Genomic DNA, 13,140 nt, shown 5'->3' with positions numbered 1-13,140 from the left:
AGCTGTGGTGTCAACCAGGGTCCAAAGTAGATTGCACGGCACCATTAATACATACATACTTTAATTATACATATATATGTATGTATGTATATTCCAAATTTTTAAATGGTAAAACAAAAGGTTGAAATGAAAAACTACACTTGTTTTGAAATTTCATTCTTTGGATCTTCCATTAATTTGGCTATGTGTACATGTGGATGAGCAACAGGCATGCATAACGTGGTTGGCAATGGCTACATTCTAATAAGGAGTTCTTTAAAGGATTTGAAAACTTCTGAATTACTAAAAATCATGCCCAATGTACTTATATGTGATGCATTCCAAAACCTATGCAGAAGACCTTGGAGACATTTGGGACCAATAGTTGATCAATCAAATCAATACAATCAGACAAGGAGGTTTCATTATGCCCATGCAAACCCTCAAAACCTAGAAGTCTTAAATATCTTTAACGATAATGCAATATAACTAATGTTCCTATAATACGCCTCTGCATTCAACTAAGTTAGGTTTCCAAACATCTTCCATTATTGTTCCCTCAAATTTTATTGAAGATAGAATGTAGTCTTCAGTGACCAAAGTGCATGGATTCCAAGTGCCCTTTGACTTGCATCGAGAGTATTATGATAACATTACACCATGATGATTCCATAGAAACTACATGTTTCCATAGAGGGCATACATTATGATGATTATTCCAACATCATGATGGATTTCAGATACTCTCACTACAAGGATTTCCCTTGTTCAAGACTGAGATGTAATGATTCACTTCTTCATCTACAAGACCAATAGGCAATGTCGTATAAAACTCCCTTGAAGTTTCAACAAGTCTCAAGGTGATAGCCTTAGGGCCTAGAGAAGCCTCAACCAAACACATGTCGTGTTAGTTTGATATTTCCTCTGTTTTAATATGTTCTAAGGCCATGATAATGTTGCCAAACCTTCCAATCTCAGTTGGTCATTGTTGGAATATCTTTGAATAGGCAAGCACCGAAACCTTGCGATTGCAAAATAAAAACATTATATCATGGCTTTTCACATCTTCTTAACATTCTCTATGAAGATTAGCATGGAAATATGGATCTACCAAGCTTTAAATGCAGAGGATCTCATTTTGGTTCACTCCATTCCTAAAACCCAACAATGAGGGGTTCCATTTGCCACCAAGCACTCTCTCTATTCTCTCGAGAAAGGAATTTAAAATGTTATTAATTACTTCTGGTTCTAGAAAGGAGTAAAATCTGATAATGTTGAATAAATTAGGAGGAGAATAAGCTCTTTAATTTGTGGGAATTTGGTTCTTAGATTTCCCTGGTTTTTACTTCTATTTTAAAACAGCCTGATTTGCTTATTATAGCTATGAAAAGGCTTAATCTGTATGAGAAGATAAGCAGAAGAAAGAAAAGAACAATTCTTTCCTTTGTAATTCTGTTTTCCCTCTGACGTCTTTATTTTCATTCTTACCGCTTGTGCTAAAATATTATCAATATAATCTCCTGAGTTCGTCTGATTAAAATTATATATTGATTTTCTCCACTCTCATCTTCCTCTACTTTCTCTTACCATGCCAGAATAAGACATTATTGTACAAACACCTGTATTATGAATCCATCACATCATAGCATCAACCACACTTCAGTGGTACACTCATTTTCCTGGGAAACTTGCTGTTTATTTTCTCAATCCCAATCAGGTTCATCCACGAACAAATTGGACATTAAGATGAATGCTGCAGCATTACTCTCATTTAAGTTTAACCATATACTCAAAGGCATGCCTACCCAAGTGTACAGCACCCCATTTTTGGCAAGCACCCAAAACAGTACGCCATCCCACCAGATCAGCAGGGAAAGGCATTTTCTCCAGCATATTAAGAGCTTCATATAGCTGCCCCGCACGTCCAAGAAGATCAATCAAACAGTTATGATGCTCAAGATTTGGAGCAATGCCATACTTTGTGCTCATACCATCAAAGTATTCTTGAGCTGTATCCAAAAGCCCGGCATGACTGCATACAGTCAGTATGCTCAGAAAGGTGACATCATCTGGTCTCATACCTTCCTTCTTCATCCTCTCAAACAGATGAAAACAACGGTTCACTTCCCCATGCCGAGCATAGGCATTGATAAATGTCGTCCACGTTACACTGTCTCTTGTTGGCATCGTAATAAAAATATGTTGGGCATCCATCATACTACCACATTTTGCATACATGTCAATGAGAGTGTTTGCAAGGTTCACATCAGAATGCTCAAGCCCATTGCCAGTAACCTTGAAGTGTATATCTTGACCCTTGTCGATGCATCCTAAGTTAGCACATGCATTCAAACTACATTGTCGATGCATCCTAAGTTAGCACATGCATTCAAACTACACATAAATACAACGGTGTCAAGCAAGATCCCTTCACCTTGCATCTGATCCAAGCATTCTAGTGCTTCCACAGAATGCCCGTGCTCGGAATACCCTGAAATAAGTGAGCTCCATAAGACTACATCCTGAACAGGAAGCCCATCGAATATACATAGCGCTTCCGCAAATGCACCACATTTCGCATACATGTCAACCAATGCACTCGGGATTAGATCATCTTCTCCTAAACCTTCTTTGACAATATCAATATGCAGCCTCTGTCCCCTGTCCAAGGCTTCTATGGCACCACAAGCTTTCAAACAGGAAACATACGTGATTTGAGTACGAGATACATTTTCCACCTCCATCTGATCCAAACACATCAACGCTTTGTGGGCAAATCCATGTTCAATGTAACCTACAATGAGTGCATTCCATGAAGTAACTCCTCTACCTTGGAACTTATCAAAAACTTCCTGAGCTTCTATAAGGAACCCACATGCAGCATACATATCTACAAGTATCGTACACACATATAAATTGCTCTCAAATTGCTTTCTTACAATTTCCGAATGCAAATCTCGGCCCATGTTAATGCACCCTACATTACCACATGCCTTCAAGCAGCAAACGTAAGTTACAGTATTTGGGGCCATCCCTTCACACTGCATTTTCTCGAGAAGATGCAATGCTTCTATACTAGGCCCATGCTCTACGTACCCAGCAATGAGTGCATTCCATGACACAACATCCTAAAGAGGAAGCTCATCAAATACATCATGTGCTTCGACAACCCAACCACATTTAACATACATATCAAGCAAAATGGTGCCCAAGTAAAGATCTTCTTCAAATCCTTCCTTCACTATTTCAGCATTGTTAGCTTCGATTCGCATGTTTGAACGGAAAAATCCGATATCACACGAGCCAGGTATAAACATTTTCATTTACTCACGCCCAATGTCCCAACCCTTCTCCAAAGATTGGAAGTTAGCACAACGCTTTACGAGGCCCGTGAATGTGTAGACACTTGGGTAGACATGATAGCTATACATTAGCTTGAAAATTTGAAATGCATGATGGAACTCGCCACATGCTAGGTACCCATGAATAAGGGCAGTCCATGAGTGTTCATTCAATTCGACAAGACGATTGAAGACTTGTTGAGCTTCAAACACATCCCGGGTTTCTACGAGCATAGGGACAATATAATTCCCTACAGCAGGATGGGCTTCGAGCCCATCAGCACACATTCGCATGTAAAGCATGTGAGCAAGATGAGGGCTCTTGTCCCTGCTGCACCTCTGAGACAAGAAGATGAGCTCTTTAATGTTAAGAGGGCCATCAGATTGTTCTAAACAAGATGTGATATCCTCCACTGGTCTTAGGGTAATTTCTGGTCCACAAATAATATGATTGCCGGGCTAAGATGAGACCCTATCTCTGACACAATGGTAGTGGCTGAGGGCCGCAGAGTGCTCAAGGATTGGATCAATTGGAAAGGTAAGGGATGGACCGTGGTAGCTCAACGTCGTCATTGGGCTAATGGCCGTGGCAATGAATTAATGTTGGCATCACTATCGTCTCAGAAGAAAGGGAGAAATGAGATGTTCCAACAGACATACCTTTATCGAAAACGTCTTTTCTCTATGACTAGTAGTAGTAACTACTATCTGCTTCTTCCCTAATGAATGACCACAAACACACACACCTTCTCCGGACCTCCTCATGCGTTTTAATAAATTACACAATTGCTCTTGCTTTCTTTTTAATCAGCACGGTTATAACTTATAAGTAAGAATTTGGTTGAGAGGGTTAATTTGTAGCCCATAATATGACCGAACACCCACCAGTCTCGTCAATTACCTCTTGGTTGAGTTTCACTTGATACCTCTTATCCGACCTACTTATTCCAGTTTTGACAAAATTTAGACCATTCTTTATATTGCGATAATATTTTATTCCGTGCCACGTGTTCAAGAGTCGTATGCAGCCCAAATATCCAGAAAACAATCGAGAGGGTGTGATGATCTATGTTATGCTATGCTATATGTAGTATGCTCTAAGGGAAGGAAGAGATCATGTGTGCTTTTATGACATTGTAAAGCAAACACCTTCTTGAACGCCATGAGATGTGTACATACATAAATAAAGCTTACAGATTCAGAGTGCTTCTTGTCGGTTCACTTATATGTACAACTCACACGCCTAATGCGACCCATACGTACTTGCCCGCATACATACATGACGTAAGCATGATGATGAGGGGATGCAGAACAAAGTATTGCAGCATGAGGTCCGGTTGTGCAGGGCAGATTGTATAGCCTTCTTCAAGTCCTGCTCTGCATCCAGGGATGTGGAGGCTGGTTCTCGGTTGCATGCTGAGCTTACAGAAAAGGGCTTTCTTGAGAACTCGGATGTGTTCATTGCTACTGCCTTGGTCAATATGTATGGGAAATGTGGTATCTTTGCCAAAGCACAGGAAATATTTGACTCCATTGCCGTCCGTGATGTCGTCTTGTGGACTGCCCTCATGTCAGGACATGTTGAATGTGGTCAGGATGACGAAGCAATAGATTGCATGGAGAAAATGCAACAGGAAGGCATCTCACCGAATGCTTTTACTTTTGTATGTGGTTTGAAAGCTTGTGGTAGCGTCAGATGTGCTGAAAAGCTGCGGACTCTTCATGCTGAGATTATGAAGAAAGGGTTGGAACATGAGATGCTCATTGGGAGCACCTTGGTTGATGTATATGCTAAATGTTGCATGATTAAAACAGCAGCTGAAGTGTTTGATACGCTTGCGGTCCGATCAGACGTTGCTTGGACTGCATTAATGATGGGTTATATCGATCACGGACAGGCTCAGCAGGCCCTGGACTGTTTTGATCGGATGCAATATGATGGCATCCTTCCAGATGTTGTCACTTTCATTTGCACTTTAAAAGCTTGTGGCATTATCGGTGTAGGAGGTTCTGGGAAGGGCCAAATCATACATACTCAAATTGTTATGAAAGGTCTCCAAAGTGATTGTATGATTGGGAGTGCTTTGGTTTCTATGTATGCCAAATGTGGTCTATTTTATGAAGCAGAGGATGTATGTCATAAACTCGTTGATCAAGATGTGGTTTCATGGAATGCACTCATAGCAGGGTATGCTGCGCATGGGCAAAGTGAGAAAATATTCTTTTGTCTGAAATGCATGCAATGTGAGGGTATATCACCAGATTTTATCACATATGTTTTTGGATTGAAGGCTTGTGGAAATATACAAGATAATGTGGAAATTCTAAAAATATTACATGCCAATGCTGTGACAAAAGGATTTGAAGCAGATCTACGTATCGGCATCTCATTGGTTGATGCTTATGCTAAATGTGGCTTTCTTGAAGAAGCACAACATGCGGTTGGCAGACTCCAAGTCTGTGAGGCAGTCCCATGGACAGCATTGATGGCAGGATACAGTGAACATGGTTATGGTGGAAAGGCTCTTGATTGCTTGGAGAAAATGCAACTAAGTGGCATCCCATTCAATGAGGTTACATTAGTTTGCAGCTTGAAAACTTGTGGTAGTGTTGGATCTCTAACCAAGGGTAGGGAGATGCATGCTGATATAGCTAAAAAGGGGCTAGAAGAAGTGCACATTGTTGGTAATGCCTTGATTGATTTGTATTCCAAATCTGGGTTGCCCATGTCAGCACGTACAGTTTTTTTCAAGCTTCAAGTTCACGATTTAGTATCATGGAATGCACTACTGGCAGCATTTTCCCAGATGGGAGATATCATAAATGTTTCTCATTGTTTCTATCAACTCGTGATGGAAGGCTTAGAACCAGATGTGGTCACATTCAGTATTATCCTCAGTGGATATAGTCATGCTGGCCTACAGAATGATGCAGTGATATTCCTTTACACTATTATGAAGAACTATTCCTTCTTGCCATCTTTGGAGCATTACACTTGCATAGTTGATCTCCTTGGGCGAGCAGGTCAAGTGAAAGAAGCCGTAATGATTGCTAGCATGATGCCAGTGCAACCAGGAACTTTAATGTGGCATTCTATCTTAGGAGCTTGCCAAAAATGGTACAATATGGAGCTTGGGAAATTAGCATTTGAACATGCACAACAACTGAATGAAAATGATTTGGGAGCATATTTATGTATGGCAAACATTCAGAAGAACATCCTAAGATAGCATGGTTTGAAATGACTTCTGAGAGATGTAACCTAAAATAAGATATATGGTACAACTCTTAGATACAACGTTGTGCACATGAATATCCTTTGAGAACACAGCAATGCATCTGAAAGTGTATTATCTAAAATGATGAATTGTGGATGCTAGAGGAATTCTGAAATGGCCAATGAGAACAAGAAGGTTACAACATCATGAATCCAGTAGTTACATGATTCACATAAAATAAAGGCCCAAAACTGAAAATGGTTGCAGTAGTTACATGATTCATATCTTTTAGGAGTTTCTATCCTAAGCTCAAATGAGAAGGTACTATACAGTTGTCATATGTTGCATACTGCAACGTGAAGTGCTCTTCATCATCAATCTCGTGGCATTTGTACAATCCATGGTCACTATCACAATCTTTATTATCTATCTCTTATGATTCATCTTTCATGCCTAGGTAACCCTTGTGAAACTGATCGCTTGTCTTACCTACACAAACGGTATTTTTAATGGTTTGGTAAAACTTGCAAGAGCATGGTTGCTCATCTGTTACCTATGAGAATGTTCTGTGTATATCTAATTGGGTGCATTCCAGTATGATCCAGACTCGCACTCCCATAAAAGAAATACAACAGTCAGATACAACTTATGACAAGTTAATATGAGGGAGACCTAGGTCACAGTTACAGAGCTCTCCCCCCCTGAAGATACACTATTGATGCAATTATAGCTGTTTGGTTGATTCAGTGGACTCGCTAACTTATTGGGTGTGTAGGTCAGCTCAATGTATCATTACATCGGTTAGGGATAGGGATTGATCTTGATGTCGCCATCCCTCGATAACGGAGGATCTGTCAAATATGTACGAGCCAGATGGAAGGTGACGATCATTTGTGAGAGTGACTATACTAATGTATGCAACAAGCATGTTACATTAGAGAATATTCATAGCATTTTGGTACAAATAGTTCTCTAAGAGGCATCGTATATTTCAAGCCATGTTGGCAATTAGCAAAAGAAGCCCATGAGTACAAAATGTAAAGATCTTAAGGAGCCACTTGAAAAGTAACAATGGAAAGTATGTCAATTGAAACTGAATGTATTTACTTGATGTCTTTCACTACAAATATTGGGCATACCCTCTCAATCCAAATTATATAAATGATCTCTCAACAAATAAACTAGAGATCTCACAAATCAATTTTATAAGTGAACTTTCATGCGACTATACACAGCCCTGATTTTACTATTTTCTGTGAAAAAAGATATGTTTGAATATAAGCATGGAAATTTCCGCACAACAAAAATGCCTCACAGCCCAAGAAGATCTGGACATGTACACTTCGGCTGTACTTTGGAACTGATCTTCAGATGAAGATGCTCTTATTTGAATGGGTGAAAGAATGTGTTAGTGTAACCTCATATGTTAATCTAAGCAATCGCACTCCAAACAGCATCATCTCCTTCACCACAGCGCTGGTGCACATCCAACATTCTCTCAACAGAATTGCATATGCCACTACATGTCCAGTCAAATGAAGCTACACATGCATTTCCTGCCTGAGCCTTCCATTCACAATCTGGCATGAAAAAATATGTAACCAAAATAAATTGACGGGTAAAAAATAAATTGTGAAGGGTTTAGGGTTTAGGGTTTGTTGTACAAAAATTTCTATTACATGGAGGTACACTGTTAGGGTATTCTTGTAAGTACCCTAACAGTTAAGTGGAAACTCAATGTAAGGTACAACGGAGGACCAGCACATCCCCAACATGCATGCATGAATGAACACTAGAGCTTTTTCAGGCCTAGACAAGAAAAATAACCTGGAGGTGTTCCACAACAAAAGCTTCGATCATCAATTTGCTCCACATCCAAGCCAATGAACCATGCACCCAAGGAAACATCTTCATTTGCATATTTGTGCAATATTTGCCTGTAGGAAATGAAGATCTTAATCATGATAACCTCTGGCATGGACAACACATAAGTCTGCCAACACATAAGTCTGGTTTCCAAAGAACATACTGGTTAATCGATATATAGGTAGCAAGATCCTTTGAAACAACATACAACTGCCCTGTGGCATGCCTAAAATACTTGTTTCCATCCTCTCCAAATTTCCAGTACTCTGGTTCATGATACTTGGCTCCTCTGCAAAAATAGGATATGTATCAATCCAATAAGATACAATATCCACTGGTTGACTTTTGGAGAGGTACTTTCAGCTCAATGTTACAGCATACCTTTGAGAGAGAACTGGGCCTGACTTCATACATCCTATGTATACACGAGGCTTTGGCAGATACCTTGCTAATGTTGTCCCAAGTATCCCTGAGAGACAGATGGAAGTTGACATCATAATCGTTTCAGAAGCTCCACAAAATGAGGAGAATAAGGTAGAAGGGATTGTGGCTGACTGGTTCAGGCTCTTTCCATGTAAGCCATAGATTAGGAGTCAACCCTCCCCTCAGTTGCTGCAAAGAAGGCAATTGAACCCCTAAGATAAAATGATGAATAGAGCACAATCTCACCTAAATTTACGTGTACATCATCATCAACTTTCACATAGAAATCCGCATCCCACTTGGCTAATGCTGTGGAAAAAAATATCTTTGTTTTGGCAGACAATTCATGGTAGCCTTCAATATGTTCCTATCAATGTGAACATTGTTGCTGTAAGAGGTGAGCTAGTACTGAAACTGTGGGCAGTTGTAAAACTTGAGCATCATGTAAAACAGAGTAAATCAAATGATCTTGCAATTGCACTCACTAATCTCAAGAAATCTCCATGCTGTGCCTCTTCTGCATCAATGGCACGATCCAAGATGCCGCCAGGCGTAGCACTAGTAATCGAGGAAAAAATTTAGCACCTCCACTTATAATTATACATACCCTCACTTACAGTCTAATCAAAGTGTATTTGTTGATTAGACAAGACATCAACAATCAGATGGCTTCACAAATGAAACCATCACAATGTACTTTACCTATGGCCAATAACAAATCGAACAATAATTCCCTTCTCTTGCTCAAGATTCTTCAGTTTTTCACCTAATATATGAGAAATTAAAAAGAAAATGATAAGAGTGATGGCATTGTAACTTCACTGTTGTCATATTAGCAACTTGTGCATACCTTGTGGCATCCATGTCTCTCGGACAGAGTTCCTTCTTTTTCTACTGCTGAATGCAGTGTTAATCCCAACCATGATGAAAGCTTTCTTTCTGTCTTCAGGATGCTCTAAAATAGGCTTTATCAGACTGGGGGAACCTGCCTGGGAAGAAGCCCTAGCTACAGCTAATTCCATTTCCAACATTGAAACTGATTTGTCCAGAGTCCTGCTCAAGATAATGAATGCATCTCAGATCAAATTTATCAATAATAACATTTCATGCAACAGAATTTCTATGAAAATTTGGAACATAATTTCAAATATCCGAAATACAATTATAGAGCCTCAAACTCCCATTTATTAATGTTCCTCATTTGATATGGCAAAATATCAACAATTTTAATTTTATAGGAATTTGATCATAAGTTGAAGTTTTCATAGTCAACCATACAGCAAACAGATCCAGGTATGGAAGTACGGAGGAGTAGGGTTCAAATCCCTCAGAAATACCATATGTGGCTTTAAACCATGCCATACAGCACCATAAAACCAAGAGAGGAAGTTTGCCACAAATAGCATAAGAAACTAGGAAGCAAAATATTTAAAAAGTACAATCATTGTTAAACATACTTACTACTTAAATATATCCATAGGTAAAGAACAAAAAAAAGACTCATGCAGTCAAAACATCAAAAAACTAAATACATGGTAGTTATTTGCATTTGCAAATTGTTTCCAAAAAGAATCTGGATGCAGACATCCACATTTCCGCACCAGTGTGTATAGGAAAACCTATGGCTTTCTTAGCACTAATTTCTAAATATCCCCGACTACATCTTAATTAGTTAAAATCGGTTTTCATTTCATTATTCCAAATGTACCAAAAACACCTAAAATTAGCTAAATATCACTTACTTGATAGCTTCATGTGTCTTAGATACTTCATCCAAAAGGTCTTGCCCTTGCATAGATGTTTCACTCTGATACCAAAAAACACAAAATAATAAGATCCAACATTGCCCAGCGCCCTAATTTCCCTCCTTCAAATCCAGAGATAAAAGTTTCACATACATGTTTTGAGTCGCAATTTTCATGAATATGCTGAATCTCCTCTTCATGTACTAATACTATCCTTTTATCATCTGCAGCACCATGTTCTGAAGTTGTCCACGGCCTGTAAAAGACTGCAAGTTTAAGATTTATGATAATTGATGGCTCTATTCATCTAACAAGTCCTTAAGTTTCAAATGGCAATCATATACATTGCATTTAACACTCAATGATTGAGCTATCCACAGAAACCATCTGAGAATTGAATTTCAGTCCATAAAATATGGTCTTATTTCTTTTACAAAAATCAATAGGGGGAAGTACTTAAGATTTATTTTGCATAGAAACAGCAGAGAACAAGTAACCACTGATGTCATAGCTTTCGAAACAAATACATGGATGAACATCAAATAGAATCATACATGGTTTAATCTTGAGAAAAAGAAGCATTGTTTTATCACAATCTTAAAATACCTACATGAATAGCATTACAAGAGCTATAACCTCCCTCTATCATTCCTTGTAAATAGATGCAATCATGCCCAATTCAGAATTTTTTAATAAAGGAAATTATGTGCAGCCTATGGATGCTACCTATGAATTTTACAGAAACAATATCTTTGGAGACCGGAAAATGTGTCATGTCAATAAGCTGGCTTGCACCCAAGCACAAGTTACAAGCTTCATCAGTATGAAGAAGGTTTCTCTCCTACTTTCTTCAGGATCTACATTGTTAAGATAACTAGTTACATTTATGGTGTTTAAAATCAATTTCATCAGATATACCACTCCATATTTTGCTTTATGCGTAGGTTGGTTCCTTATTCTAGTTGTTGCATCACATGTGAGCATATAGCAATTCCTACATGGCAGAAAGCCACAATGAAGCTCGGGTTTCCAGTGGCAAGACATGTCATTCGAAAAAGAGATTGGACATGCAAGCAAGGACTGACAAAACTGAGGATTTCGAATAGTGCCCATGATCAAAAAGCAATGGTAGCAGGCACAATTTCGAAAGACTTGCAAAATAGGGTAGTTTTCAACAAGTTCGTTACACCACCACTCATAATTGACACAGTAGTCCAGGCATCTAAACTCTTTTTACCTTTATAAAACAGGGTTGTTGATTAACTGCACAATTTTCCATGTGGCCCTTAGTCTACGATTTCTCTCACAAGTTACAAATTACCATAGGAAATCAGGGAAATAACTCCTCCCTTCCCCCCAAATCAACAACATCCAGATTCATTCAAAAACCATGAGCAAATGAAGATGGATTCGTACATAAAAATATCGCATTTGTGATATCTATTGGATGGCATGGAGTAACATTCTGCTCATGTCAATCTTGAACCACATGGTGAGGTAGATAAAATAGAAAAGACTATAATAGTATATGAAACCAAATTCGTCCTACATATGGGAGGAACCATCATGAATAAATGATACCAGTACGGCTTCAAGCAATAGCATAGCTCATGGATCACCATTTAATGTTATTCTCCATTTTTCTAAGACAATTTCCACCAAATCTCCTTCTCAAACTTAGAGAATTGTAAGCTTATGTAAACTTGTTTGTTTAGTTTTAAAACAGCATTAACGAACAACCATATTTTGGACTCTCTACCCTTGTGGTAAGCCAACTTTTTACTTTTATTAACATGGGTGGCCGAGTTCAAATATTTAATGCATTGCTTTTGTAGATGCCTTTGTGCAATGAAGATTTGAACACATGACCTTCTGGTATCTTCTGGACAACCTTACTTTACTAGATGCCATTGTGAAATGTAGGTTTGAAAGTATGACCATCTGAGCTACAACTGTTTTGCACGCTCTCTCTCTCTCTCTCTCTCTCTCTCTCTCTACAAAAGCACACGCATATGATCGAATTACGACTAAAAGAGTAGTGAAGGGAAGAGACGGTTTGGATTTTTGCACGTTGTACCTGTTGGTGAGGAGAATCCCCGCAAGGAAGCATGAGAGGCATGCCGCAAGGAGCACTGTGGAGGAGACTCCCCCTCCACCTCCTCCTCTGGAACGCATTTGTTGAAGCTCAGTTGGAGCTCACTTAGTTCACACAGAGATTGCAGGAAAGAGATAAAACCTCTGAGTTTTGTGAAGAGAGAATCCAAAGGCTTTCTCGGAACATGTAGGTTGGAGCAGATCTTACAGGGAAAACCCTCGCTCTATATCTATCGCTATATCTACATATCTCTATCTCTATCGTTGAGCTCAAACAAGGAGAAGAGAGAGAGAGAGAATGTAAGCGCTCCCTCTCTCTCTCTCACACACACACACACTCGCTTTACAGAAAGATGGGTCTTTCTTCCCCTCCTCTGTATTTCTCTCTCCTCAGAAAACGAACCCCTTCCCTCTCCTCTGTCTCTGTGTGTGTGTGTGCTGTCGTTGTTTTGTCGTTCCAATTTGAACTCCCAA

At 39.1% G+C, this 13,140-nt stretch overlaps 2 protein-coding genes and 1 pseudogene across 2 annotated transcripts; 1 reads left to right on the top strand and 2 right to left on the bottom strand.

Annotated features, from left to right (window-relative positions):
* Window positions 1-601: 601 nt before the first annotated feature.
* LOC147851220 (pentatricopeptide repeat-containing protein At4g13650-like) lies at window positions 602-4,085 on the bottom strand (annotated as a pseudogene).
* A 539-nt stretch (window positions 4,086-4,624) lies between these two features.
* Window positions 4,625-6,550, top strand: LOC147851219 (pentatricopeptide repeat-containing protein At4g13650-like). Its single transcript, XM_087335579.1, has one exon. The coding sequence runs from the start codon at window positions 4,625-4,627 to the stop codon at window positions 6,548-6,550; it is 1,926 nt and encodes a 641-aa protein (XP_087191705.1).
* Window positions 6,551-7,596: 1,046 nt separating this feature from the next.
* LOC147851218 (beta-1,6-galactosyltransferase GALT31A-like) lies at window positions 7,597-12,866 on the bottom strand. The gene is made up of 11 exons (XM_087335885.1): window positions 12,650-12,866; window positions 10,726-10,828; window positions 10,570-10,634; window positions 9,678-9,880; window positions 9,530-9,593; window positions 9,313-9,385; window positions 9,074-9,194; window positions 8,786-8,873; window positions 8,568-8,693; window positions 8,366-8,475; window positions 7,597-8,118 (listed from the first exon to the last, which is right to left on the bottom strand). The coding sequence occupies exons 1-11, from the start codon at window positions 12,745-12,747 to the stop codon at window positions 7,970-7,972; spliced, it is 1,200 nt and encodes a 399-aa protein (XP_087192011.1). The 5' UTR covers window positions 12,748-12,866; the 3' UTR covers window positions 7,597-7,969.
* Window positions 12,867-13,140: the final 274 nt, after the last annotated feature.

The sequence above is a fragment of the Azolla caroliniana genome, unplaced genomic scaffold, assembly GCF_043228905.1.
Source record: "Azolla caroliniana isolate FFs.n. ecotype wild unplaced genomic scaffold, voAzoCaro1.0.p SCAF_20, whole genome shotgun sequence".
NCBI lineage: Eukaryota > Viridiplantae > Streptophyta > Polypodiopsida > Salviniales > Salviniaceae > Azolla > Azolla caroliniana.
The sequence above is the reverse complement of the archived record's forward strand: the minus strand, read 5'-3'. Positions and strand labels throughout refer to the sequence as shown.

Bases quoted from the DNA above. Each gene is read 5' to 3' on its own strand.
- LOC147851218 (XM_087335885.1), bottom strand. From the start codon at position 12,747: ATGCGTTCCAGAGGAGGAGGTGGAGGGGGAGTCTCCTCCACAGTGCTC. The intron at 9,195-9,312 runs GTGAGTGCAATT...TCACATTGATAG, and splicing joins ATGGAGATTTCTTGAGATTA to GAACATATTGAAGGCTACCA. The intron at 8,476-8,567 runs GTATGTTCTTTG...CATTTCCTACAG, and splicing joins ACCTATATATCGATTAACCA to GCAAATATTGCACAAATATG.
- LOC147851219 (XM_087335579.1), top strand. From the start codon at position 4,625: ATGCAGAACAAAGTATTGCAGCATGAGGTCCGGTTGTGCAGGGCAGAT.